Source organism: Coregonus lavaretus (assembly GCF_964263955.1).
Source record: "Coregonus lavaretus genome assembly, contig: HAP1_SCAFFOLD_1112, whole genome shotgun sequence".
Lineage (NCBI taxonomy): Eukaryota > Metazoa > Chordata > Actinopteri > Salmoniformes > Salmonidae > Coregonus > Coregonus lavaretus.
The window spans coordinates 97,791-124,565 of record NW_028158807.1 but is presented as its reverse complement, the minus strand read 5'-3'; the positions used below and the strand labels follow the sequence as shown (position 1 = coordinate 124,565).

The window sequence follows — 26,775 nt, the reverse complement described above, 5'->3', positions numbered from 1 at the left end:
ATGGCACTCCAATGGGTAAAGCCGTGGATTGCTCTCCTCTTCGGACTGTCTGCTGCATATTCTGAGACTGGTAAGAAAAGATAAGACAAGATATGATAAAATGCCATTTAATATCACCTTAGGATAATTCATGTAGCATAGTTTAGGGACTAAAGAGGAGCTGGTCTAGAAGCTAAATAAGACTTGTTCCCTGTCTTTTTCCAGTTATGATTCCAGATATGACTTCCATTGGGAGTCTATATGATTCCAAACTGCAAATCTTGTCAGGTATTCTTTTTTTTACATATATGTTACCTAATACTCAAATATCTATATTATACTGTTATATTATACATCTCGTATTCAGACATGAATGGTGCAACTATACAGTACATTTCCCCCATGCAGCAGGAGTGAGTCCCACTCATAACGGGCAGGTCTGCAGCACATGGGGTAACTACCACTACAAAACCTACGATGGAGACTTCTTCCAGCTGCCCTACACCTGTAACTACGTGCTGACGTCGCTGTGTAAGAGCAGCAGCGGCTATGAGGCCTTCAACGTTCAGCTGCAGCGGGGAGAGGTAGACGGGCTGCCCACCATAACCAAGGTATTCCTTTGGGATCAGTCCTTTGATTGGTTTTTAAATAGCACTATGATTTTATTGTAAGGTGACCTTGAGATGTCCTGAAAGGCATCTGTCAAATAAAATGTATTATTATTATTATTATTATTATTAAGGTGTCTTTGAAGCTGGATGGAACCTTTGTGGAACTGGCCAATGGTAACGTCAGTGTCAACGGAAAACAGTGAGTTCACAGTCCAATCAACAAAGGCTCTTAGATGTGTCAAACCATTGGCTCTTAGATTTAGTGTAAAACCATTGGCTCTTAGATTTAGTTTAAAACCATTGGCTCTTAGATGTGTCAAACCATTGGCTCTTAGATTTAGTGTAAAATAAATTGTAATAGAGGAAGCAAATTATAGGCAGTTTGTTACCACTTAACTACATCCAATGGAATTAATGTTATTCAGAGATCAATCTTATCAACTGTAGGGAAACAAAACCAATGGAGAGTTTTTTTTAAATTTTTTGCTTCAATTGCATTCAGTTGCTACTTTTGTACAAAGAATTCATACATAAAAAAAAAATGTATTAATATCATGGATGCAGTGTTGTATCATCATTCAGCTCAGCTTGAGATCATATTTTTGCTGTTTAACATCATCTACATAATGTCAGTTTCAACGGGCAACAGTCAGGTTCATCAGTGATCAGTGATCTAAAAGCATTATTTGTATAGCATTCAGAGGTAAAACTCTTATTCTGAAGTTTAGTTGAACAATGTTGACCCTTGTTGGAATACCAACTCTCCCCTCTGATGAACACTGTGTTGTTTCGTTCCCCTAGGGTCACCATACCATTTGGTCAGTTTAACGTCTTCATAGAGAGGACCGTTTCCTATGTGAAGATCACAGCCAAGCTGGGGTTAGTCGTCATGTGGAATGGACATGATTCCCTCTGGGTATGTGTTCAGTCTGCTTTACTAATTTCAATATGTTTTCTGTCACACTACAGTGATTTGCGGTTGTTTTACCTGCTTTGGTTCAATGCACTGATTGTAAGTTGCTCTGGATTAGAGTGTCTGCTAAATGTCAAATGTATGTGATGCTTTGCTGCAATATACTGGTCCTGATGAACATGGTCTATAGTTAGCTAGTGAATGTAGAGCAACATCAGTGTTAGTGGAACTGTTGGGATAAGAGTGGGAACATATCAGTGTTAGTGGAACTGTTGGGATAAGAGTGGGAACATATCAGTGTTAGTGGAACTGTTGGGATAAGAGTGGGAACATATCAGTGTTAGTGGAACTGTTGGGATAAGAGTGGGAACATATCAGTGTTAGTGGAACTGTTGGGATAAGAGTGGGAACATCAGTGTTAGTGGAAGTGTTGGGATAAGAGTGGGAACATATCAGTGTTAGTGGAACTGTTGGGATAAGAGTGGGAACATATCAGTGTTTGTGGAACTGTTGGGATAAGAGTGGGAACATATCAGTGTTAGTGGAACTGTTTGGATAAGAGTGGGAACATATCAGTGTTAGTGGAACTGTTGGGATAAGAGTGGGAACAGAGAATGGTGTGAAGACGGCGTTAACCGCGTTAACATGATAAGAGTTTAAAAGGTTTTAACAACATGATAAGAGTTTAAAAGGTTTTAACAACATGATAAGAGTTTAAAAGGTTTTAACAACATGATGAGAGTTTAAAAGGTTTTAACAACATGATAAGAGTTTAAAAGGTTTTAACAACATGATGAGAGTTTAAAAGGTTTTAACAACATGATAAGAGTTTAAAAGGTTTTAACAACATGATAGTTAGAGAGGGAGTAGCGAAATGCTTGTAGCACAGGTACAAGGAGTGGAATGTTAGCATAAACAGCCTGGTACCCAGGCTAGAACAGCCTCAACTCATGATGAAGTGTGTGAAATGTCAATTCATATGAACTGCTGTAGGTGCATGTACAGCTGGCTGTATGTGAAATGGACATATTTGCGATGCGTTAAACCTCAGTCATCATCCATTGGTTTTATAGGTGGAGCTGAACTCAAAGTTCCAGAATCAGACGTGTGGGCTGTGTGGAGACTTCAACGGAGTCCAGATTTATGACGAGTTCATTAAGAATGGTAAACAAAATCACCAAATGTCTTAGGGGGGGGGGGGCAGATTATGCTCCTGTTCTGCTTACGAATGAGTGGGTTCAATCTATGGCTTAGGAACAGGTTCTAAAGTATTTTACCATATTAAGAAAGCGTTACAAAAAACACAAAACACATGATGACAGAGATAGATAAAACTCTGTTTCTTTTCCCACAGATGCTCATCTCAACATAATCGACTATGGTGATCTTTGGAAGATGAATGGCCCAACAGAGACCTGTACAGAAATCCCTGGTCCCAAGGAGCAGTGTGAAGACCAGGTATTTACACGTCTAGAGCTGAGCTGAACATTTAAGATTTCGTATTCATTACATTTAAACATGATTGTAAGATCTTGGAATGTCAGTTGAAATATCAATATCAACATCCTCATGGCTGACATTTGATCAGTACAAAATCCCTCTATGTTGCCTCTAGTAATTATTCTTCTTCTCCTTCTTCTCCTTACTAAATGTAATCAAGATGTTTTCAAATACTATTGTCCTGTGGTTGTGTGTGATTTCAGGAAACAGTAGTTTTCTTCATTAACACATCACATAACTGAACTATCTTCTTCTTCTTCTTCTTCTTCTTCTTCTTCTTCTTCTTCTTCTTCTTCTTCTTCTTCTTCTTCTTCTTCTTCTTCTTCTTCTTCTTCTTCTTCTTCTTCTTCTTCTTCTTCTTCTTCTTCTTCTTCTTCATCCTTTTCAGACCGAACTTTGTGAGCAGCTTCTCACCAGCCTTGCCTTCAGTAGCTGTAAGGAGCTGATTGCCACAGACTCTTTCATCAAGGCCTGTGCAGCAGACATGTGTCACTGTGGCAACAGTAGCAGCAGTGCCACCTGCGCTTGCTCCACCATGTCCGAGTACTCCCGCCAGTGTGCTCACGCAGGGGGGAAACCCCAACAGTGGAAGACCGAGGAGTTCTGCTGTAAGGGAAATCTGTTTTGTCTTTGTATTGGAACAGTTATGTTGGAACTCAAAGTAAACACTTTGATCATGCAATAATGCTTTGCCTTAGGTCATCTGTAGTGTCTTCTTCTTCTTCCAGATGCTGGTATTTACATTTACGTGACGGAAAACTGAGGAGCAAATCCCAATTTCCACTTAGTTGATGTCAATAAAAGACTAAAGTGAAAATCTGAAGTAATGAAGACTTGGAAACAGATTTCTGATTAGGGTTATTTGTCTGTGTTGAGCAGTGGAGACGTGTCCTTTCAACATGGAGTACCAGGAGTGTGGTAGTCCCTGCACTGATACCTGCTCCAACCCAGAGAGGAACCAGCATTGTGAGGAACACTGCACCGACGGATGCTTCTGCCCTGCCGGTACATGCACTAATATACTGAATACAACATCTTACGTCAGCAATGTAACCATTTTAAAGTAGCTGAATACAACATCATTTACATTTAACATTTTAAATGAGCGACTTACAGATTGGGAGTGCATACATTTTCATACGTCAGCAATGTAACTATTTTAAAGTAGCAATAAAAAATATACAAATGCGATCTCACCGACGGATGCTTCTGCCCTGCCGGTACTGCACACTCACTGATTTTAACAGAGATGGGATCAAGTCACAATTTTGCAAGTCTCAAGTCAAAGGTTAAGTGTTTAATGACAATTTCATTGCAATTGCAATGCATCAGTGATTTTGTCCCACATGTTTTACAAACATTTATGGAACAAGGTGACTAAATTTATTTAATTTAATTTATGGAACAAGGTGACTAAATGTATTTAATTTAATTTATGGAACAAGGTGACTAAATGTATTTAATGTAATTTATGGAACAAGGTGACTAAATGTATGTAATGTCATTTATGGAACCAGGTGACTAAATGTATTGAATGTAATTTATGCATCCAGGTGACTAAATGTATTGAATGTAATTTATGGAACCAGGTGACTAAATGTATTGAATGTCATTTATGCATCCAGGTGACTAAATGTATGTAATGTCATTTATGGAACCAGGTGACTAAATGTATTGAATGTAATTTATGCATCCAGGTGACTAAATGTATTGAATGTAATTTATGGAACCAGGTGACTAAATGTATTGAATGTCATTTATGCATCCAGGTGACTAAATGTATTGAATGTAATTTATGGAACCAGGTGACTAAATGTATTGAATGTAATTTATGGAACCAGGTGACTAAATGTATTGAATGCCTTTCTCATAGGAACCGTGTTTGATGACCTCACACAGACTGGCTGTGTAGCTGTGAACCAGTGCTCTTGTCTCCACAACGGACAGTCTTACCAGCCTGGACAATCATTCTCAAGAACATGCCATACATGGTAAGAGCTGCACTGTATTTATATACACTGAATTATTGTGTGTGTGTGTGTGTGTGTGTGTGTGTGTGTGTGTGTGTGTGTGTGTGTGTGTGTGTGTGTGTGTGTGTGTGTGTGTGTGTGTGTGTGTGTGTGTGTGTGTGTGTGTGTGTGTGTGTGTGTGTGTGTGTGTGTGCCGGATGTGTCGAGCCGGATGTGTCGAGCCGGATGTGTCGAGCCGGATGTGTTGAGCCGGATGTGTTGAGCTGGATGTGTTGAGCCGAATGTGTTGAGCCGAATGTGTTGAGCCGGATGTGTTGAGCCGGATGTGTTGAGCCGGATGTGTTGAGACGGATGTGTTGAGCCAGATGTGTTGAGCTGGATGTGTTGAGCTGGATGTGTCGAGCTGGATGTGTTGAGCCGGATGTGTTGAGCTGGATGTGTTGAGCTGGATGTGTTGAGCCGGATGTGTTGAGCCAGATGTGTTGAGCTGGATGTGTTGAGCTGGATGTGTCGAGCTGGATGTGTTGAGCCTGATGTGTTGAGCTGGATGTGTTGAGCTGGATGTGTTGAGCTGGATGTGTTGAGCTGGATGTGTTGAGCCGGATGTGTGCGTGTGTGTCTATGTGTGTGTGCTGTAGGCTAAACTGACTGTCTCTCTCCATTAGTACCTGTAACCAAGGCCAGTGGAGTTGTACAGATCTAGATTGTCCAGCTACCTGCTCCATAGTGGGAGGTTCCCACATCACCACCTATGATGGGAAAGACTACACCTTCCATGGAGACTGCTCATATGTCCTGTCCAAGGTAGGGATCTAAACTAACGTATGGAGACTGCTCCCGCTGTATGTCCAAGGTATGGATCTAAACTAACGTATGGAGACTGCTCCCGCTGTATGTCCAAGCTAGGGATCTAAACTAATGTATGGAGTGATATTAGTGCCAACAGAAATATTGAATACAAATTTGATTTCTTAATAGACATTATTCAATTCAGATTCTATTTCAGTTGGCACTGATATGTCTCCATACTAATGCATACTGTATGTTTAGTAGATTTAACTCCTAACTTGCTAGCGAACATGTACTGGCCCACGAGCGGGCCACATCCGGCATAGATTGCGGCCGACAGGTGGCATCCACTTGCATTGGCGGTGCTTGTACATACCATTGCTATCACTATCCATATTCATCTCATAAATAAAATCTAACTTTTCTATCAAGTTGCACCATAATATACCCTGCCTCCATTCACACCCCTTGACCTTTTCCACATTTTGTTGTGTAACAGCCTGAATTAAAAATGGATTAAATAGTGTTTGTTTTTTTGTCACTGGCCTACACACAATATCCCATAATGTCAAAGTGGAATTATGTTTTTCAAAAATTAATTTAAAAGAAAAAGCTGAAATGTCGAGTCAATAATTATTCAACCCCTTTATTATGGCAAACCTTAAGTTCAGGAGTAAAAATGTGCTTAACAAGTCACATAATATATTGCATGGACTCACTCTGTGTCCAAAAATAGTTTTTAACATTATTTTTGAATGACTACTTCATCTCTGTACCCCACACATACAATTATCTGTAAGGTCCCTCAGTCGTGCAGTCAATTTCAAACACAGGTTCAACCACAAAGACCAGGGAGGTTATCCAATGCCTCGCAAAGAAGGGCACCTATTGGTAGATGGGTACAAATTTAAAAAGCAGACATTGAATATCCCTTTTTTATTTTATTTTATTTTATTTTATTATTATTATTATTATTATTATTTTATTCAGGTTGTAAGACAACAAAATGCAGAATAAGTCAAGGGGTGTGAATACATTCTGAAGGAACTGTAATTCCCTAGAACTGAAAGTATGCAAGTAGTAAGTAGTGTGTTAAAAAAAAATTAGTTTCCTTAACTTTACTGTCATACCTTGTGCTAATTGTCCCCAGCAAACCAACAACACTGCTTTCACAGTCCTGGGTGACATAGTGAAATGTGGAAATACGGACACTGAGACCTGCCTAAAGGCTGTGACCCTGGTGATTCCAGAGTCCAAGGTAAGTTAGCCTCTCTGCAGTGACACACCCACCTGATAGTGTCATATTAAAATATATCAACATCAAACCATGTTGTATATGTTTAGAGAAAAAAAGCTCAATGTTGGGACTTCTCCTGCTGCCAGTAACTCTTATCACCACTTCAGGGTCAATTCTATTTCAATTCCAGTCAATTCAGGCAGTAAACTGAAATCCCAATTCCAATTCTCTTCATTGTTTTTCAGTGAGGAACATTTGGAATTGGTATTGGAATTAGGCTCTGGATAAGAGTGTCTGCTAAATGACTAAAATGTAAATGTAAATGTTTACTTTCTGTATTGAATGGAATTGACTCCACACTCCTTATCACCAGGGGAGTCTCTCGGTCGTCATCGAGGCCAGTGGAAGGGTCTTTGTCAACAAGATGTTTTCTCAGTTGCCGCTTTTCATGGGTGAGTTACTGCTTGATGGCAACTTGAGAAAAGGGATACAGAAATGTGATATCTGTCTATTTTCTTTTTGTCATGAATCAGTATAAACTTCTGTTTGAAACCCACCAGACATGTCACCCATTGAGTTGTCTCTTTTTTCTTAGCATCATGTAACACCAATAGCATCCCACAACACAACGGGGGAGCTAAAAGTTAATGGTCCACCAGATTGTGACTAAAACTTGTGTATATTTTCCACAGCGAATGTAACAATCTTTCAGCCCTCTACGTTCTACATCGTTGTGCATACCTCTTATGGGCTGCGTCTAGAGGTCCAGCTAACACCTATAATGCAGGTCTTCATCATAGCTAGCAGCTCCCACAAGGAACAAACCCAGGGTATGTTTCTCTCAGTTCATTCAACGTCTTCGTGAAAGATAAGCGTCTTTGGGTCTTTGAAAAGCGCTATATAAATCCCATGCATTGTTATTATAAAAGCTGATTGGTTGTCAAACTATTGTTATTGTAATATACCACTTGTTTGGGGGGGGTTTCAGTCAAACCTCATCTGAAACAATTATTAATAAACTAACAATACTTGATGCATTGCATCTTTAGTCAATGTTAGTTTTAACCACTTTAATGAATCTGTTATATTGTTTTGCACCTCTTATCCAGGTCTTTGCGGAGACTTTAACAGCGTCCAAGCTGACGACTTCAGGACCATCAATGGACTGGTGGAAGGAACCGCTGTGACGTTCGCCAACACGTGGAAGACCAAAGCAAGCTGCCCTGATGTGACACAGAACTTTGAGATCCCATGCAGTCTGAGTGTAGAGAACGGTACTCCTTCGACCTCTTTAAAAACACTAACGTATGTCTAATGCAGCGGTTCTCAAACTAGGGGTCGTGAACCCATGTGGGGTCGCCTGATATGAAAAAAGGGTCGCGGGAGAATTTCCAAAATACCCCAAAGTATATACACTGAACAAAATATAAACGCAAAACATGACAAGTGTTGGTCCCATGTTTCATGAGCTGAAATAAAAGATCCCAGAAATGTTCCATAAACACAAAAACGTATTTCTCTTAAATTTGGTGCACAAATTTGTTTAAATCCCTGTCAGTGAGCATTTCTCCTTTGCCAAGATAATCCATCCATCTGGGGTCAAAAAAAGGCCACTCTACCCCAGTGGTAGAAAAAGGATCACTCTACCCCAGTGGTAGAAAAAGGATCACTCTGTGCATAGATCAGAGTTTATTTTCTAACTAAACATTTGTATTGTTTGCTTATGTTTCGGCGTAGAGAGCCTTTATCAAGGCCTTGGGACACTTTTTGGGGATGACACTTACGTATGTCTACTGAGATGCACAGTAAAGCCTAGATAAAAACTCTTTGTACTTTGTGCTTAAATGTTAAATGTTGCTCATATCTCATATGTTTTACAGAGAGATATGCCAAGCACTGGTGCTCGATGCTGTCAGATCCTGCAGGAATATTTTCCCAATGCCACACTGAGATCAACCCAAAGTACTACAAGGAAGTAAGTATGATGATTTTAATTTGTCAAATGCTCTTTAATTACAGAGTTATCCCAAAGCTCTATCATTCAAGAAGTTCTATATTAAAATGTATCATTTTAATGTATTACTAAATGTAACCTAATGTAGATCTCAAAACATGTCATCAGATTTTTCAAGATGTTTTCAAATAGTATTGTCCTGTGCTTGTGTGTGATTTCAGAAAACAGTAGTTTTCTTCATTAACAAATCACATAACTGAACTATCTTCTATTTCCCCTTCTCCTTCTCCTTCTTCTTCTTCTCCTTCTTCTTCTTCTTCTTCTTCTTCTTCTTCTTCTTCTTCTTCTTCTTCTTCTTCTTCTTCTTCTTCTTCTTCTTCTTCTTCTTCTTCTTCTTCTTCTTCTTCTTCTTCTTCTTCTTCTTCTTCTTCTTCTTCTTCTTCTTCTTCTTCTCTCCCTATAGATCTGCCTATATGACAGCTGTAACTGTGAGAGGAGTGAGGAGTGCATGTGTGCTGCGGTCTCCTCCTATGTCCGTGCATGTGCTGCTGCAGGTGTCCTGCTCAATGGATGGAGAAACACCACCTGTGGTAAGATAAACATCAGAGAACCCCCAAAATGAATTAATGAATGAATGAAGGGTTTCCACTTATATTTACCCACTGTGTTCAGGGTTTCCCCTTATATTAACCCACTGTGTTCAGGGTTTCCCCTTTATATTAACCCACTGTGTTCAGGGTTTCCCTTTATAGTAACCCACTGTGTTCAGGGTTTCCCCTTTATATTAACCCAATGTGTTCAGGGTTTCCCCTTATATTAACCCACTGTGTTCAGGGTTTCCCCTTATATTAACCCACTGTGTTCAGGGTTTCCCCTTTATATTAACCCACTGTGTTCAGGGTTTCCCCTCCTATTTACCCACAGTGTTCAGGGTTTCCCCTCCTATTTACCCACAGTGTTCAGGGTTTACCCTCTTATTTTAAAACAAAATAAAAGAAATAACCCAAAACATATAATGAAATGTTGAATCACCATACTGTTTCCACAGGGAAGTACACCTCTCTCTGCCCCGACACAATGGTCTATGACTACACCATGACCAGCTGTGACCGCACCTGTCGTTCACTGAGCCAGCCAGACTTTACCTGCCAGGTACATTCACATGGACATCTCATTTCTATCACTTTTATTTATTTAATATTATTATTATTATTCATTTTATTAATGTCTTGGTGTCTAAGATTGTTGTTGTCTTGTTGTTGTTGTTGTTGTTGTTGTTGTTGTGTATGTTCTTGTTGTTGTGTGTGTTGTTGTCTTGTTGTTGTTGTTGTTGTTGTGTATGTTGTTGTTGTCTTGTTGTTGTGTATGTTGTTGTTGTCTTTGTTGTGGTTTTGCTGTTGTTGTCTTGTTGTTGTTGTGTATGTTGTTGTTGTAGTTGCAGACATGCCCAAAGTAATTTCCCCTCAGGGATAAAATAACGTTTTTTAATTGAATTGAACAGTTAGACCATGTGCCTGTGGATGGCTGTGGCTGTGCAGAGGGAACCTACCTGAATGACCAGGGAGACTGTGTCCCTGCCTCACTCTGCTCCTGCTACTATGGAGGCACGGTAGTACCCCCTGGAGAGGCCACCAGGATCTATGGGGCTACTTGGTGAGGACTTGCTTGGCATGTGAAAGAAAATCTCAGAAAATCAGATGGTCTTCTTTGTCGTGGCTCTATTCAAATATTTAGAAATCGACTGTCTTCTTCTCAAGTCTTGGTTTACTGCAAGAGGCATGCTAAACCATGCTTAACCCCCTCCTCTTGTACCCCTCTTAACCACCAGCTCATGCAGACATGGGAAATTAAGCTGTGTTGGAGAACAAAAACATTCATGTGAGTACGACGAAATTCGGAAACACATCTTTATTTGCCAAATACAGCAAATCACTTCACAACCAAGACTCTATAATTCAGTCATGAACAAGGAAGTTGAGTCCCTACTAACCTATAAAGCCTACTTTTGGTCCCTACAGCCTGTGAAGAACCAATGGGTTTCTTCAACTGCTCCAGTGCAGGGCCCGGAGCCAAGGGCTCAGAGTGCCAGAAGAGCTGTCAAACACTAGACAGTCAATGTGTAAGTCTACAATGGGACATGCCTTACAACACGTTTAATAAAAACATGCCTTACAACACATTTTAATAAAAACATACAAGGACAATGTTATGTTACCACAGTCTCAGATTGATCAAATTATTTATAACCTTAGACATAGCTAGGCCCAGGATCCAAACGACATCCTCCGATGGTGCACTGAGATTGACTTTTTAGAAGGTTTCTGTTTGAGCAGACATCTGTAATGTTTACAGAGAACCTGATCTCCATGAACATCAAGGAGATCATCTTTAAAAGTCCTTTAAAAACACTTGATCCATTTGACAAATAATGCCCACATGTCATTCCCAGGGACATACAGGCACACTGTCAACTTAAATATCAGTCCTTCCCTATTTCATGTCATTTCATTGTGTGTTCCAGATCAGTGCAGACTGTGTATCAGGCTGTGTTTGTCCTGCTGGTCTGCTGTCTGATGGAAATGGAGGATGCATCGAGGAGGACCTATGTCCCTGTTCTCACAATGGAGTCTACTACCAACCTGGACAGACACTCAAAGTAGACTGCAATACCTGGTAACATCGGCTTCTGCCCCTCCTCTTCCTCTTTTGGATATTTTCAAATACAAGTGTCAAATGTTTCCCTCTATAATCTTGACATGTGATCATGTTTGCATCACTGTAGCACTTGCAAAGGGAGGAAATGGCATTGTACCAATAACCAGTGTGATGGGATGTGTGCCATATATGGGGATGGGCATTTCATCACTTTTGATGAGGAAAGGTTCACTTTCAATGGAGATTGTGAATACACTCTTACTCAGGTAGGGCAATACTCATTAGCATTTATGATTAAGGAACAATACTTTGATTTGATTTTGTATTTTAATAAAAACCCTACTTTATGTACGGTCCACATATTTTCTAATTATTGATCAATATATAGTAATGATAATAACTAAGCGGTAAAGGTTTTCTGATTCTTTGTTGTAATACATCCTGCAGGATTACTGCAGCAACAATCCAAACGGTACCTTTAGAGTGATCACGGAGAACATTCCCTGTGGAACCACTGGCACCACCTGTTCCAAGGCCATCAAGCTCTTCTTGGGGGTAGGAACCACTGTTCATAAACGGCTTCATAAATGCATTAAAGGTGAAAATAGACAAGTCCGGACATTTGGCACAATGTCGACGGCGGTGGCAGCGAATGTAATTGCATTGCTGAAGTCTATGCGTTTTTGCTAGCAGGCTAGATTGACTGACAGAGTGCCTGCTTAGAATTGTATTCGAGCAGAATTGATAGCAGCACAAAACCCCCATATGTATTTGTTACATTAGAATTTAAAATCGACATGTTGTATCTGTGTACAAACTGGGTAGTGTAAAACCCAGCACCACCACATTGTAACCCTGGATAGTGTAACCCTGGATAGTGTAACCCTGGATAGTGTAACCCTGGATAGTGTAACCCTGGACAGTGTAACCCTGGATAGTGTAACCCTGGATAGTGTAACCCTGGATAGTGTAACCCTGGACAGTGTAACCCTGGATAGTGTAACCCTGGATAGTGTAACCCTGGACAGTGTAACCCTGGATAGTGTAACCCTGGATAGTGTAACCCTGGATAGTGTAACCCTGGACAGTGTAACCCTGGATAGTGTAACCCTGGATAGTGTAACCCTGGATAGTGTAACCCTGGATAGTGTAACCCTGGACAGTGTAACCCTGGATAGTGTAACCCTGGATAGTGTAACCCTGGATAGTGTAACCCTGGATAGTGTAACCCTGGATAGTGTAACCCTGGATAGTGTAACCCTGGATAGTGTAACCCTGGATAGTGTAACCCTGGACAGTGTAACCCTGGACAGTGTAACCCTGGATAGTTTAACCCTGGATAGTGTAACCCTGGATAGTGTAACCCTGGATAGTGTAACCCTGGATAGTGTAACCCTGGATAGTGTAACCCTGGATAGTGTAACCCTGGACAGTGTAACCCTGGACAGTGTAACCCTGGATAGTGTAACCCTGGATAGTGTAACCCTGGACAGTGTAACCCTGGACAGTGTAACCCTGGATAGTGTAACCCTGGATAGTGTAACCCTGGATAGTGTAACCCTGGATAGTGTAACCCTGGATAGTGTAACCCTGGATAGTGTAACCCTGGACAGTGTAACCCTGGATAGTGTAACCCTGGATAGTGTAACCCTGGACAGTGTAACCCTGTCTACTAGTCTTACATTAGCAATAAAATGAACACATTGTGTTTCTTTCTTTCAGAACAATGAGATCATACTGGCAGATAAATCTGTAAAAGTGATCAAACAAGAGAATGGGGTAGACGTGCCATACCAGGTCCACTCTATTGGTCTGTATGTTGTTGTTGAGGCTGAAAATGGCCTGATCCTCATGTGGGATAAGAAGAATAGCCTGTTTATCAAACTCAGCTCTACTTTCCAGGTGAGTGACTAGAATAGGACATATTCAACCAGTGACTGCACTGTGTATTTGTTTAGCAATTGATCAAAGGGAATAGGGGAGCGTACTCATCATTAAACATGTGATGTTTTATTAACCATGTTCTCTCCTTCCAGGGCCAAGTGTGTGGTCTGTGTGGAAACTACGACGGTAATGGAAAGAACGACTTCACGTCCAGAAACCAGGAAGTGGTTGTTGACGCTCTGGAGTTTGGGAACAGCTGGAAAGTGTCAACTAGTTGCCCCAACGCTGATGTCATAAAGAACCCATGCGCTTTAAGATCATACAGGGAGTCCTGGTCTCTGAAACGTTGCAGCATCATCACCAGTAAAGTGTTCGCAGCCTGCCACTCAGAGGTACAGTAAACAGCAGAAACTAGTCAAGATAGATTCAACACTTTATTGCCATACCAACCAAAGTTGTTAGGAAGTTGACGTAGTGCAGCTCAAATAAACAAAGACAAAAAGACACAGATATAGAGACGTTCATTTGCATAACCTATACATACAATAGAGAGTACAGCAGATACATTCTGGGGGGGTTACATATGGAATTGTTTTAAGATGGTCAAACCATTGATCATTTAGCTATTTGATTTAGAAATGTAGGACCCCTTTAGGTTTCAAAAATATATATATAAATAATATTTGATAAAATATTGAATTTGGCCTTTACTACTGTAGCCCATAGAAACACATTGAATAACACTTTCATAAATGGCAAAAAAAATACAGTCAAAAAATTAATCATAAGGAATGAAGTTTTGAAGTGTCTGTCGTATATTTAGGAGATATAAGAAACATCAGGTTGTAGCCTCTGAAGATATCTTTAGCACAAAGATGCAATGCTTATTTCCTGTCTTTTACATTTTGGGGTGGTTGTCATGGTAATGGCAGGTCATGTGCAAAACCCCCACTTTAGAGAAAAAAACATCAGATCTGAGCAGGTCGCATGGAGAATCGGGTTTGAATCAGGGTTGAGATCCACATATGGAAGTGGTATAAATCAGAGCTCAAAAGATCAGATTCCATGTTTTTTTTTTGTTGTTGTTGCTGTTTACACATTAAGGACAAGATCAGATAGGTATCAGATATACAAATCATTGGTAAAATATCTGAATTAGACTGCCTGTGTAAACGCAGCCATAGTGACAGTGCATAAGTACAATAATATGGTTAAGGCTTCAACAAGAGTTCATAGACTTCACAGGCTCAGGGTCAATATGGTTAATGCTTCAACAAGAGTTCATAGACTTCACAGGGTCAATATGGTTAATGCTTCAACAAGAGTTCATAGACTTCACAGGGTCAATATGGTTAATGCATCATCATCATCATCAGGAGTTCATCTATAGTCTGTTCAACAAGCAAGGCAATGCATTGAATAAATAAATGATGGCTAAATGCATCTTCCTAAAAGGTGGACCCCACCCCATTCCACGATGCCTGTGTGAGGGACTCGTGTGCCTGTGACACTGGGGGAGACTGTGAATGTTTCTGTACCGCTGTAGCAGCCTACGCCCAGGCCTGCAACGAGGCAGGGGCTTGTATCAGGTGGAGAACACCAGATATCTGCCGTGAGTCATTTGCTTTGAGTGGGACAATTGATTGATGGATAGGTGGGATTGTTTTTGCTATTGGGGCGAAATACTGATTTGTATGTGTAACTGTTTAATCATTCCTCGTTTGGGACCCTGGTTAAAATGTAACATGTTTTAATTTCCCCAGCTGTGTTCTGTGATTTCTACAACCCTATTGGTGACATGTTTTAATTTCCCCAGCTGTGTTCTGTGATTTCTACAACCCTATTGGTGACATGTTTTAATTTCCCCAGCTGTGTTCTGTGATTTCTACAACCCTATTGGTGACATGTTTTAATTTCTCCAGCTCTGTTCTGTGATTTCTACAACCCTATTGGTGACATGTTTTAATTTCCCCAGCTGTGTTCTGTGATTTCTACAACCCTATTGGTGACATGTTTTAATTTCCCCAGCTGTGTTCTGTGATTTCTACAACCCTATTGGTGACATGTTTTAATTTCTCCAGCTTTGTTCTGTGATTTCTACAACCCTATTGGTGACATGTTTTAATTTCCCCAGCTGTGTTCTGTGATTTCTACAACCCTATTGGTGACATGTTTTAATTTCCCCAGCTGTGTTCTGTGATTTCTACAACCCTATTGGTGACATGTTTTAATTTCCCCAGCTGTGTTCTGTGATTTCTACAACCCTATTGGTGACATGTTTTAATTTCTCCAGCTCTGTTCTGTGATTTCTACAACCCTATTGGTGAGTGTGAGTGGCATTATCAGCCGTGTGGAGACCACTGTATGAATACCTGCAGGAATCCCTCAGGAAAGTGCTCCAGTCAGATCCCTGCACTGGAAGGTAACTAACAGCCCTTCATAACAGCTTGGGCCTTTGATTTACACCATCTACATGCCAAGTTGTAAAACAAATGTACAGTATAAAATATGTAATGACTCCTCCTCCCTTGTCTATCTATACTGAAAAACTAAATACAAAATATTTAAATATCGTATCCAGCTTTGGTGTTAGAACTAGATACCATGAGCATGATCTAATCTGTGCAGGTGTCCTGGATTAAATTGACTGTTTATCTTAAAGGTTGCTATCCAAAATGTCCTCCGGACCAGCCTTATTTAGAAGAAAGAACCATGAAGTGTGTCCCTATCACGCAGTGTGGTTGCTACGATGGAAATGGAACACGTTACAACGAGGATGACGTTATGCCTTCCAAGGAGAACTGTCAGAAATGGTATGTTTTTATATCAGCATTTTGACATATACATAGATACTGTATTTACATTACATAGTATTTAACATGGTTGGTATATTTCTATATACCTATGTTTCTGGTGAGATAAGGCGATGTCAATGGTCCCCCTACAAAGACGTTTTCCTACCATTCAACTGATTTAGCTTTTCAAAGATTGGGATTTGACCTGTTAATATCTTATTTGGATTTGACCTGTTAATACCTTATTGGGATTTGACATGTTAATACCTTATTTGGATTTGACCTGTTAATACCTTATTGGGATCTGACCTGTTAATACCTTATTGGGATCTGACCTGTTAATACCTTATTGGGATTTGACCTGTTAATACCTTATTGGGATCTGACCTGTTAATACCTTATTGGGATTTGACCTGTTAATACCTTATTGGGATTTGACCTGTTAATACCTTATTGGGATTTGACCTGTTAATACCTTATTGGGATTTGACCTGTTAATACCTTATTGGGATCTGACCTGTTAATACCTTATTGGGATCTGACCTGTTAATACCTTATTGGGATCTGACCTGTTAATACCTTATTGGGATCTGACCTGTTAATACCTTATTGGGATCTGACCTGTTAATACCTTATTGTGAACATATAACAGTGCTTTCAAATCATAACAAATAACATCTTATTCGACTTTTAAAGGTACTAAAACCCCCTGCTTTCTTTTTCAAGTTTTTGCTCATCAACTAAGGCCAATTGCAGCTATGATATCGAAGGTAAGGAAAACTGTTACAAACTGAAACATTAGCCTACATTACCAAGAAGGTAACATGACAAGAAGATTACATGATAATAACTTGTTCACTGTGAAAATCATATTGCAGCCTGCCATTGTATATACAACGGCAGCACATACCAGTATGAAGCTATCGTATATAACACAACTGACGGTGATGGGACCTGTATTACTGCCATCTGCAAAACCAACGGAACCATTGTCCGGAATATGAAACCCTGCCCCCATATACCAGATAATAATGGCACCACAACTCCACCTAGTGTTATAACAACACAGATATCCACCCAAGCACCGACCACAACAGTATTTGTTTTCTCAACTCCTACCACTGCCCAAACAACAACTCCTACCACTAACCCAACAACTACTACGACTACCTCAACAACAACTCCTACCACTACCCCCACAACAACAACCACTCCACCCACTTCTACTCCACACTGCCTGATCTGTGAATGGTCAGACTGGATTGACAATCATTATCCTTCAATTGGACCAGAAGGAGGAGATTTTGAAACCATAGATATTTGCAGTAAACCCAAGGAAGTACAATGCAGAGCCAAAGAATTAATTGATGTTCCTTTGGCCGACCTAGGTCAAAAGGTTGAATGCAATCCCTCGGTTGGACTGATATGCCACAACAAGGATCAAGGCATCCCACCAATATGCTACAACTATGAAATCAGAGTCAAATGTTGTGTTGTTTGTGGGAATGAGACAACTACCACCTCAGAAAGGCCCACAACACCTACTACCACTGAAATAACAACCACTAGGCCAACAACTACCCCAACAACAACCACAATAACAACCCCTACCCCCACAACAACCATTACACCAACAACAACAACAACTACCCCAACAACAACCCCTACCACTACCCCAACAACCCCTAGCCCCACAACAACCCCTACCACTACACCAACAACAACCACAACAACAACCCCATCTACGACGACCTCTGAGGAAACAACCACTAGGCCAACAACACCCACTACCCCAACAACAACAACAACTACCCCAACAACAAGCACCACAGAAAGTCCAACAACCACAACTAAGACAACAACCCCATCCACAACAACAAAGGAAATTACAACTGGTCCAGAATCAACAACACCCACAACAACCCCTACCACTACCCCAACAACAACCACAACAACAACCCCATCTACGACTACCTCTGAGGAAACGACAACAGCCACCACCAAAGCCCCTACCACAACACCCACAACAACCACAACACCAACAACAACAACTACTACTACTACACCCACAACAACCACTACACCAACAACAACAACTACTACTACTACAACCACAACAACTACTAAGACAACAGCGTATTCCACAACAAGTGAAACAACAGAAGAAATTACAACTGGTCCAGAATCAACAACACCCACAACAACAACAACACCAACAACAACAACCCCTACCACTACCCCTACCACTACCCCAACAACAACCCCATCTACGACGACCTCTGAGGAAACGACAACAACGACCCCAACAACAACCACAATAACAACCCCTACCCCCACAACAACCATTTCACCACCAACAACAACAACACCCACTTCCCCAACAACAACCCCTACCACTACACAACCAACAACAACAACACCCACTACCCCAACAACAACAACTACCCCAACAACAAGCACCACAGAAAGTCCAACAACCACAACTAAGACAACAACCCCATCCACAACAACAACAGTAACAGAGGAATTTACAACTGGTCCAGAATCAACAACACCCACAACAACCACTACACCAACAACAACAACTACTACTACTACAACCACAACAACAACAACCACCACAGAAAGTCCAACAACTACTAAGACAACAGCGTATTCCACAACAAGTGAAACAACACAAGAAATTACAACTGGTCCAGAATCAACAACACCCACAACAACAACCACTCCACCCACTACTACTCCACACTGCCTGATCTGTGAATGGTCAGACTGGATTGACAATCATTATCCTTTAATTGGACCAGAAGGAGGAGATTTTGAAACCATAGATATTTGCAGTAAACCCAAGGAAGTACAATGCAGAGCCAAAGAATTAATTGATGTTCCTTTGGCCGACCTAGGTCAAAAGGTTGAATGCAATCCCTCGGTTGGACTGATATGCCACAACAAGGATCAAGGCATCCCACCAATATGCTACAACTATGAAATCAGAGTCAAATGTTGTGTTGTTTGTGGGAATGAGACAACTACCACCTCAGAAAGGCCCACAACACCTACTACCACTGAAATAACAACCACTAGGCCAACAACTACCCCAACAACAACCACAATAACAACCCCTACCCCCACAACAACCATTACACCAACAACAACAACAACTACCCCAACAACAACCCCTACCACTACCCCAACAACCCCTAGCCCCACAACAACCCCTACCACTACCCCAACTACTACCCCAACAACAAGCACTACAGAAAGTCCAACAACTACTAAGACAACAGCGTATTCCACAACAAGTGAAACAACACAAGAAATTACAACTGGTCCAGAATCAACAACACCCACAACAACAACCACTCCACCCACTACTACTCCACACTGCCTGATCTGTGAATGGTCAGACTGGATTGACAATCATTATCCTTCAATTGGACCAGAAGGAGGAGATTTTGAAACCATAGATATTTGCAGTAAACCCAAGGAAGTACAATGCAGAGCCAAATAATTAATTGATGTTCCTTTGGCCTACCTAGGTCAAAAGGTTGAATGCAATCCCTCGGTTGGACTGATATGCCACAACAAGGATCAAGGCATCCCACCAATATGCTACAACTATGAAATCAGAGTCAAATGTTGTGTTGTTTGTGGGAATGAGACAACTACCACCTCAGAAAGGCCCACAACACCTACTACCACTGAAATAACAACCACTAGGCCAACAACTACCCCAACAACAACCACAATAACAACCCCTACCCCCACAACAACCCCTATTTCAACACCAACCACTCCACCCACTTCTACTCCACACTGCCTGATCTGTGAATGGTCAGACTGGATTGACAAACATTACCGTTCAAATGGACCAGAAGGAGGAGATTTCGAAACCATAGATATTTGCAGTGAACCCAAGGAAGTACAATGCAGAGCCAAAGAATTCATTGATGTTCCTTTGGCCGACCTAGGTCAAAAGGTTGAATGCAATCCCTCGGTTGGACTGATATGCCACAACAAGGATCAAGGCATCCCACCAATATGCTACAACTATGAAATCAGAGTCAAATGTTGTGTTGTTTGTGGGAATGAGACAACTACCACCTCAGAAAGGCCCACAACACCTACTACCACTGAAATAACAACCACTAGGCCAACAACTACCCCAACAACAACCACAATAACAACTCCTACCCCCACAACAACCATTACACCAACAACAACAACAACTACCCCAACAACAACCCCTACCACTACCCCAACAACCCCTAGCCCCACAACAACCCCTACCACTACACCAACAACAACCACAACAACAACCCCATCTACGACGACCTCTGAGGAAACAACCACTAGGCCAACAACACCCACTACCCCAACAACAACAACAACTACCCCAACAACAAGCACCACAGAAAGTCCAACAACCACAACTAAGACAACAACCCCATCCACAACAACAAAGGAAATTACAACTGGTCCAGAATCAACAACACCCACAACAACCCCTACCACTACCCCAACAACAACCACAACAACAACCCCATCTACGACTACCTCTGAGGAAACGACAACAGCCACCACCAAAGCCCCTACCACAACACCCACAACAACCACAACACCAACAACAACAACTACTACTACTACACCCACAACAACCACTACACCAACAACAACAACTACTACTACTACAACCACAACAACTACTAAGACAACAGCGTATTCCACAACAAGTGAAACAACAGAAGAAATTACAACTGGTCCAGAATCAACAACACCCACAACAACAACAACACCAACAACAACAACCCCTACCACTACCCCTACCACTACCCCAACAACAACCCCATCTACGACGACCTCTGAGGAAACGACAACAACGACCCCAACAACAACCACAATAACAACCCCTACCCCCACAACAACCATTACACCACCAACAACAACAACACCCACTTCCCCAACAACAACCCCTACCACTACACAACCAACAACAACAACACCCACTACCCCAACAACAACAACAACAACTACCCCAACAACAAGCACCACAGAAAGTCCAACAACCACAACTAAGACAACAACCCCATCCACAACAACAACAGTAACAGAGGAATTTACAACTGGTCCAGAATCAACAACACCCACAACAACCACTACACCAACAACAACAACTACTACTACTACAACCACAACAACAACAACCACCACAGAAAGTCCAACAACTACTAAGACAACAGCGTATTCCACAACAAGTGAAACAACACAAGAAATTACAACTGGTCCAGAATCAACAACACCCACAACAACAACCACTCCACCCACTACTACTCCACACTGCCTGATCTGTGAATGGTCAGACTGGATTGACAATCATTATCCTTCAATTGGACCAGAAGGAGGAGATTTTGAAACCATAGATATTTGCAGTAAACCCAAGGAAGTACAATGCAGAGCCAAAGAATTAATTGATGTTCCTTTGGCCGACCTAGGTCAAAAGGTTGAATGCAATCCCTCGGTTGGACTGATATGCCACAACAAGGATCAAGGCATCCCACCAATATGCTACAACTATGAAATCAGAGTCAAATGTTGTGTTGTTTGTGGGAATGAGACAACTACCACCTCAGAAAGGCCCACAACACCTACTACCACTGAAATAACAACCACTAGGCCAACAACTACCCCAACAACAACCACAATAACAACCCCTACCCCCACAACAACCATTACACCAACAACAACAACAACTACCCCAACAACAACCCCTACCACTACCCCAACAACCCCTAGCCCCACAACAACCCCTACCACTACCCCAACTACTACCCCAACAACAAGCACTACAGAAAGTCCAACAACTACTAAGACAACAGCGTATTCCACAACAAGTGAAACAACACAAGAAATTACAACTGGTCCAGAATCAACAACACCCACAACAACAACCACTCCACCCACTACTACTCCACACTGCCTGATCTGTGAATGGTCAGACTGGATTGACAATCATTATCCTTCAATTGGACCAGAAGGAGGAGATTTTGAAACCATAGATATTTGCAGTAAACCCAAGGAAGTACAATGCAGAGCCAAAGAATTAATTGATGTTCCTTTGGCCGACCTAGGTCAAAAGGTTGAATGCAATCCCTCGGTTGGACTGATATGCCACAACAAGGATCAAGGCATCCCACCAATATGCTACAACTATGAAATCAGAGTCAAATGTTGTATTGTTTGTGGGAATGAGACAACTACCACCTCAGAAAGGCCCACAACACCTACTACCACTGAAATAACAACCACTAGGCCAACAACTACCCCAACAACAACCACAATAACAACCCCTACCCCCACAACAACCCCTATTTCAACACCAACCACTCCACCCACTTCTACTCCACACTGCCTGATCTGTGAATGGTCAGACTGGATTGACAAACATTACCGTTCAAATGGACCAGAAGGAGGAGATTTCGAAACCATAGATATTTGCAGTGAACCCAAGGAAGTACAATGCAGAGCCAAAGAATTCATTGATGTTCCTTTGGCCGACCTAGGTCAAAAGGTTGAATGCAATCCCTCGGTTGGACTGATATGCCACAACAAGGATCAAGGCATCCCACCAATATGCTACAACTATGAAATCAGAGTCAAATGTTGTGTTGTTTGTGGGAATGAGACAACTACCACCTCAGAAAGGCCCACAACACCTACTACCACTGAAATAACAACCACTAGGCCAACAACTACCCCAACAACAACCACAATAACAACCCCTACCCCCACAACAACCATTACACCAACAACAACAACAACTACCCCAACAACAACCCCTACCACTACCCCAACAACCCCTAGCCCCACAACAACCCCTACCACTACACCAACAACAACCACAACAACAACCCCATCTACGACGACCTCTGAGGAAACAACCACTAGGCCAACAACACCCACTACCCCAACAACAACAACAACTACCCCAACAACAAGCACCACAGAAAGTCCAACAACCACAACTAAGACAACAACCCCATCCACAACAACAAAGGAAATTACAACTGGTCCAGAATCAACAACACCCACAACAACCCCTACCACTACCCCAACAACAACCACAACAACAACCCCATCTACGACTACCTCTGAGGAAACGACAACAGCCACCACCAAAGCCCCTACCACAACACCCACAACAACCACAACACCAACAACAACAACTACTACTACTACACCCACAACAACCACTACACCAACAACAACAACTACTACTACTACAACCACAACAACTACTAAGACAACAGCGTATTCCACAACAAGTGAAACAACAGAAGAAATTACAACTGGTCCAGAATCAACAACACCCACAACAACAACAACACCAACAACAACAACCCCTACCACTACCCCTACCACTACCCCAACAACAACCCCATCTACGACGACCTCTGAGGAAACGACAACAACGACCCCAACAACAACCACAATAACAACCCCTACCCCCACAACAACCATTACACCACCAACAACAACAACACCCACTTCCCCAACAACAACCCCTACCACTACACAACCAACAACAACAACACCCACTACCCCAACAACAACAACAACAACTACCCCAACAACAAGCACCACAGAAAGTCCAACAACCACAACTAAGACAACAACCCCATCCACAACAACAACAGTAACAGAGGAATTTACAACTGGTCCAGAATCAACAACACCCACAACAACCACTACACCAACAACAACAACTACTACTACTACAACCACAACAACAACAACCACCACAGAAAGTCCAACAACTACTAAGACAACAGCGTATTCCACAACAAGTGAAACAACACAAGAAATTACAACTGGTCCAGAATCAACAACACCCACAACAACAACCACTCCACCCACTACTACTCCACACTGCCTGATCTGTGAATGGTCAGACTGGATTGACAATCATTATCCTTCAATTGGACCAGAAGGAGGAGATTTTGAAACCATAGATATTTGCAGTAAACCCAAGGAAGTACAATGCAGAGCCAAAGAATTAATTGATGTTCCTTTGGCCGACCTAGGTCAAAAGGTTGAATGCAATCCCTCGGTTGGACTGATATGCCACAACAAGGATCAAGGCATCCCACCAATATGCTACAACTATGAAATCAGAGTCAAATGTTGTGTTGTTTGTGGGAATGAGACAACTACCACCTCAGAAAGGCCCACAACACCTACTACCACTGAAATAACAACCACTAGGCCAACAACTACCCCAACAACAACCACAATAACAACCCCTACCCCCACAACAACCATTACACCAACAACAACAACAACTACCCCAACAACAACCCCTACCACTACCCCAACAACCCCTAGCCCCACAACAACCCCTACCACTACACCAACAACAACCACAACAACAACCCCATCTACGACGACCTCTGAGGAAACAACCACTAGGCCAACAACACCCACTACCCCAACAACAACAACAACTACCCCAACAACAAGCACCACAGAAAGTCCAACAACCACAACTAAGACAACAACCCCATCCACAACAACAAAGGAAATTACAACTGGTCCAGAATCAACAACACCCACAACAACCCCTACCACTACCCCAACAACAACCACAACAACAACCCCATCTACGACTACCTCTGAGGAAACGACAACAGCCACCACCAAAGCCCCTACCACAACACCCACAACAACCACAACACCAACAACAACAACTACTACTACTACACCCACAACAACCACTACACCAACAACAACAACTACTACTACTACAACCACAACAACTACTAAGACAACAGCGTATTCCACAACAAGTGAAACAACAGAAGAAATTACAACTGGTCCAGAATCAACAACACCCACAACAACAACAACACCAACAACAACAACCCCTACCACTACCCCTACCACTACCCCAACAACAACCCCATCTACGACGACCTCTGAGGAAACGACAACAACGACCCCAACAACAACCACAATAACAACCCCTACCCCCACAACAACCATTACACCACCAACAACAACAACACCCACTTCCCCAACAACAACCCCTACCACTACACAACCAACAACAACAACACCCACTACCCCAACAACAACAACTACCCCAACAACAAGCACCACAGAAAGTCCAACAACCACAACTAAGACAACAACCCCATCCACAACAACAACAGTAACAGAGGAATTTACAACTGGTCCAGAATCAACAACACCCACAACAACCACTACACCAACAACAACAACTACTACTACTACAACCACAACAACAACAACCACCACAGAAAGTCCAACAACTACTAAGACAACAGCGTATTCCACAACAAGTGAAACAACACAAGAAATTACAACTGGTCCAGAATCAACAACACCCACAACAACAACCACTCCACCCACTACTACTCCACACTGCCTGATCTGTGAATGGTCAGACTGGATTGACAATCATTATCCTTCAATTGGACCAGAAGGAGGAGATTTTGAAACCATAGATATTTGCAGTAAACCCAAGGAAGTACAATGCAGAGCCAAAGAATTAATTGATGTTCCTTTGGCCGACCTAGGTCAAAAGGTTGAATGCAATCCCTCGGTTGGACTGATATGCCACAACAAGGATCAAGGCATCCCACCAATATGCTACAACTATGAAATCAGAGTCAAATGTTGTGTTGTTTGTGGGAATGAGACAACTACCACCTCAGAAAGGCCCACAACACCTACTACCACTGAAATAACAACCACTAGGCCAACAACTACCCCAACAACAACCACAATAACAACCCCTACCCCCACAACAACCATTACACCAACAACAACAACAACACCCACTACCCCAACCACAACAACAACTACCCCAACAACAACAACAACTACCCCAACAACAAGCACCACAGAAAGTCCAACAACCACAACTAAGACAACAACCCCATCCACAACAACAACAGTAACAGAGGAATTTACAACTGGTCCAGAATCAACAACACCCACAACAACAACAACCAGTACACCAACAACACCCACAACACCCACTACACCAACAACACCCACAACAACCACTACACCAACAACACCCACAACAACCACTACACCAACAACAACAACTACTACTACTACAACCACAACAACTACTAAGACAACAGCGTATTCCACAACAAGTGAAACAACAGAAGAAATTACAACTGGTCCAGAATCAACAACACCCACAACAACCCCTACCACTACCCCAACTACTACCACAACAACAACCCCATCTACGACTACCTCTGAGGAAACGACAACAATGACCCCAACAACAACCACAATAACAACCCCTACACCCACAACAACCATTACACCACCAACAACAACAACACCCACTTCCCCAACAACAACCCCTACCACTACACAACCAACAACAACAACACCCACTACCCCAACAACTACCACAACAACAACCCCATCTACGACTACCTCTGA

At 41.9% G+C, this 26,775-nt stretch overlaps 1 protein-coding gene across 1 annotated transcript; it reads left to right on the top strand.

Moving 5' to 3' along the window:
- LOC311123567 (mucin-5AC-like) lies at nt 1-26,775 on the top strand (the record flags this gene model as incomplete). Its single annotated transcript, XM_084197809.1, has 25 exons — nt 1-70; nt 388-590; nt 734-789; nt 1,392-1,506; nt 2,577-2,667; nt 2,858-2,961; nt 3,392-3,611; nt 3,883-4,008; nt 5,701-5,777; nt 6,913-7,020; nt 7,373-7,451; nt 7,692-7,829; nt 8,109-8,273; nt 8,880-8,974; nt 9,417-9,543; nt 10,002-10,105; nt 12,056-12,163; nt 13,331-13,510; nt 13,645-13,884; nt 14,948-15,104; nt 15,786-15,914; nt 20,397-21,020; nt 22,986-23,980; nt 24,863-25,517; nt 26,588-26,775. 25 exons carry the CDS (start codon nt 1-3, stop codon nt 26,773-26,775), a joined length of 5,154 nt encoding a protein of 1,717 aa, XP_084053935.1.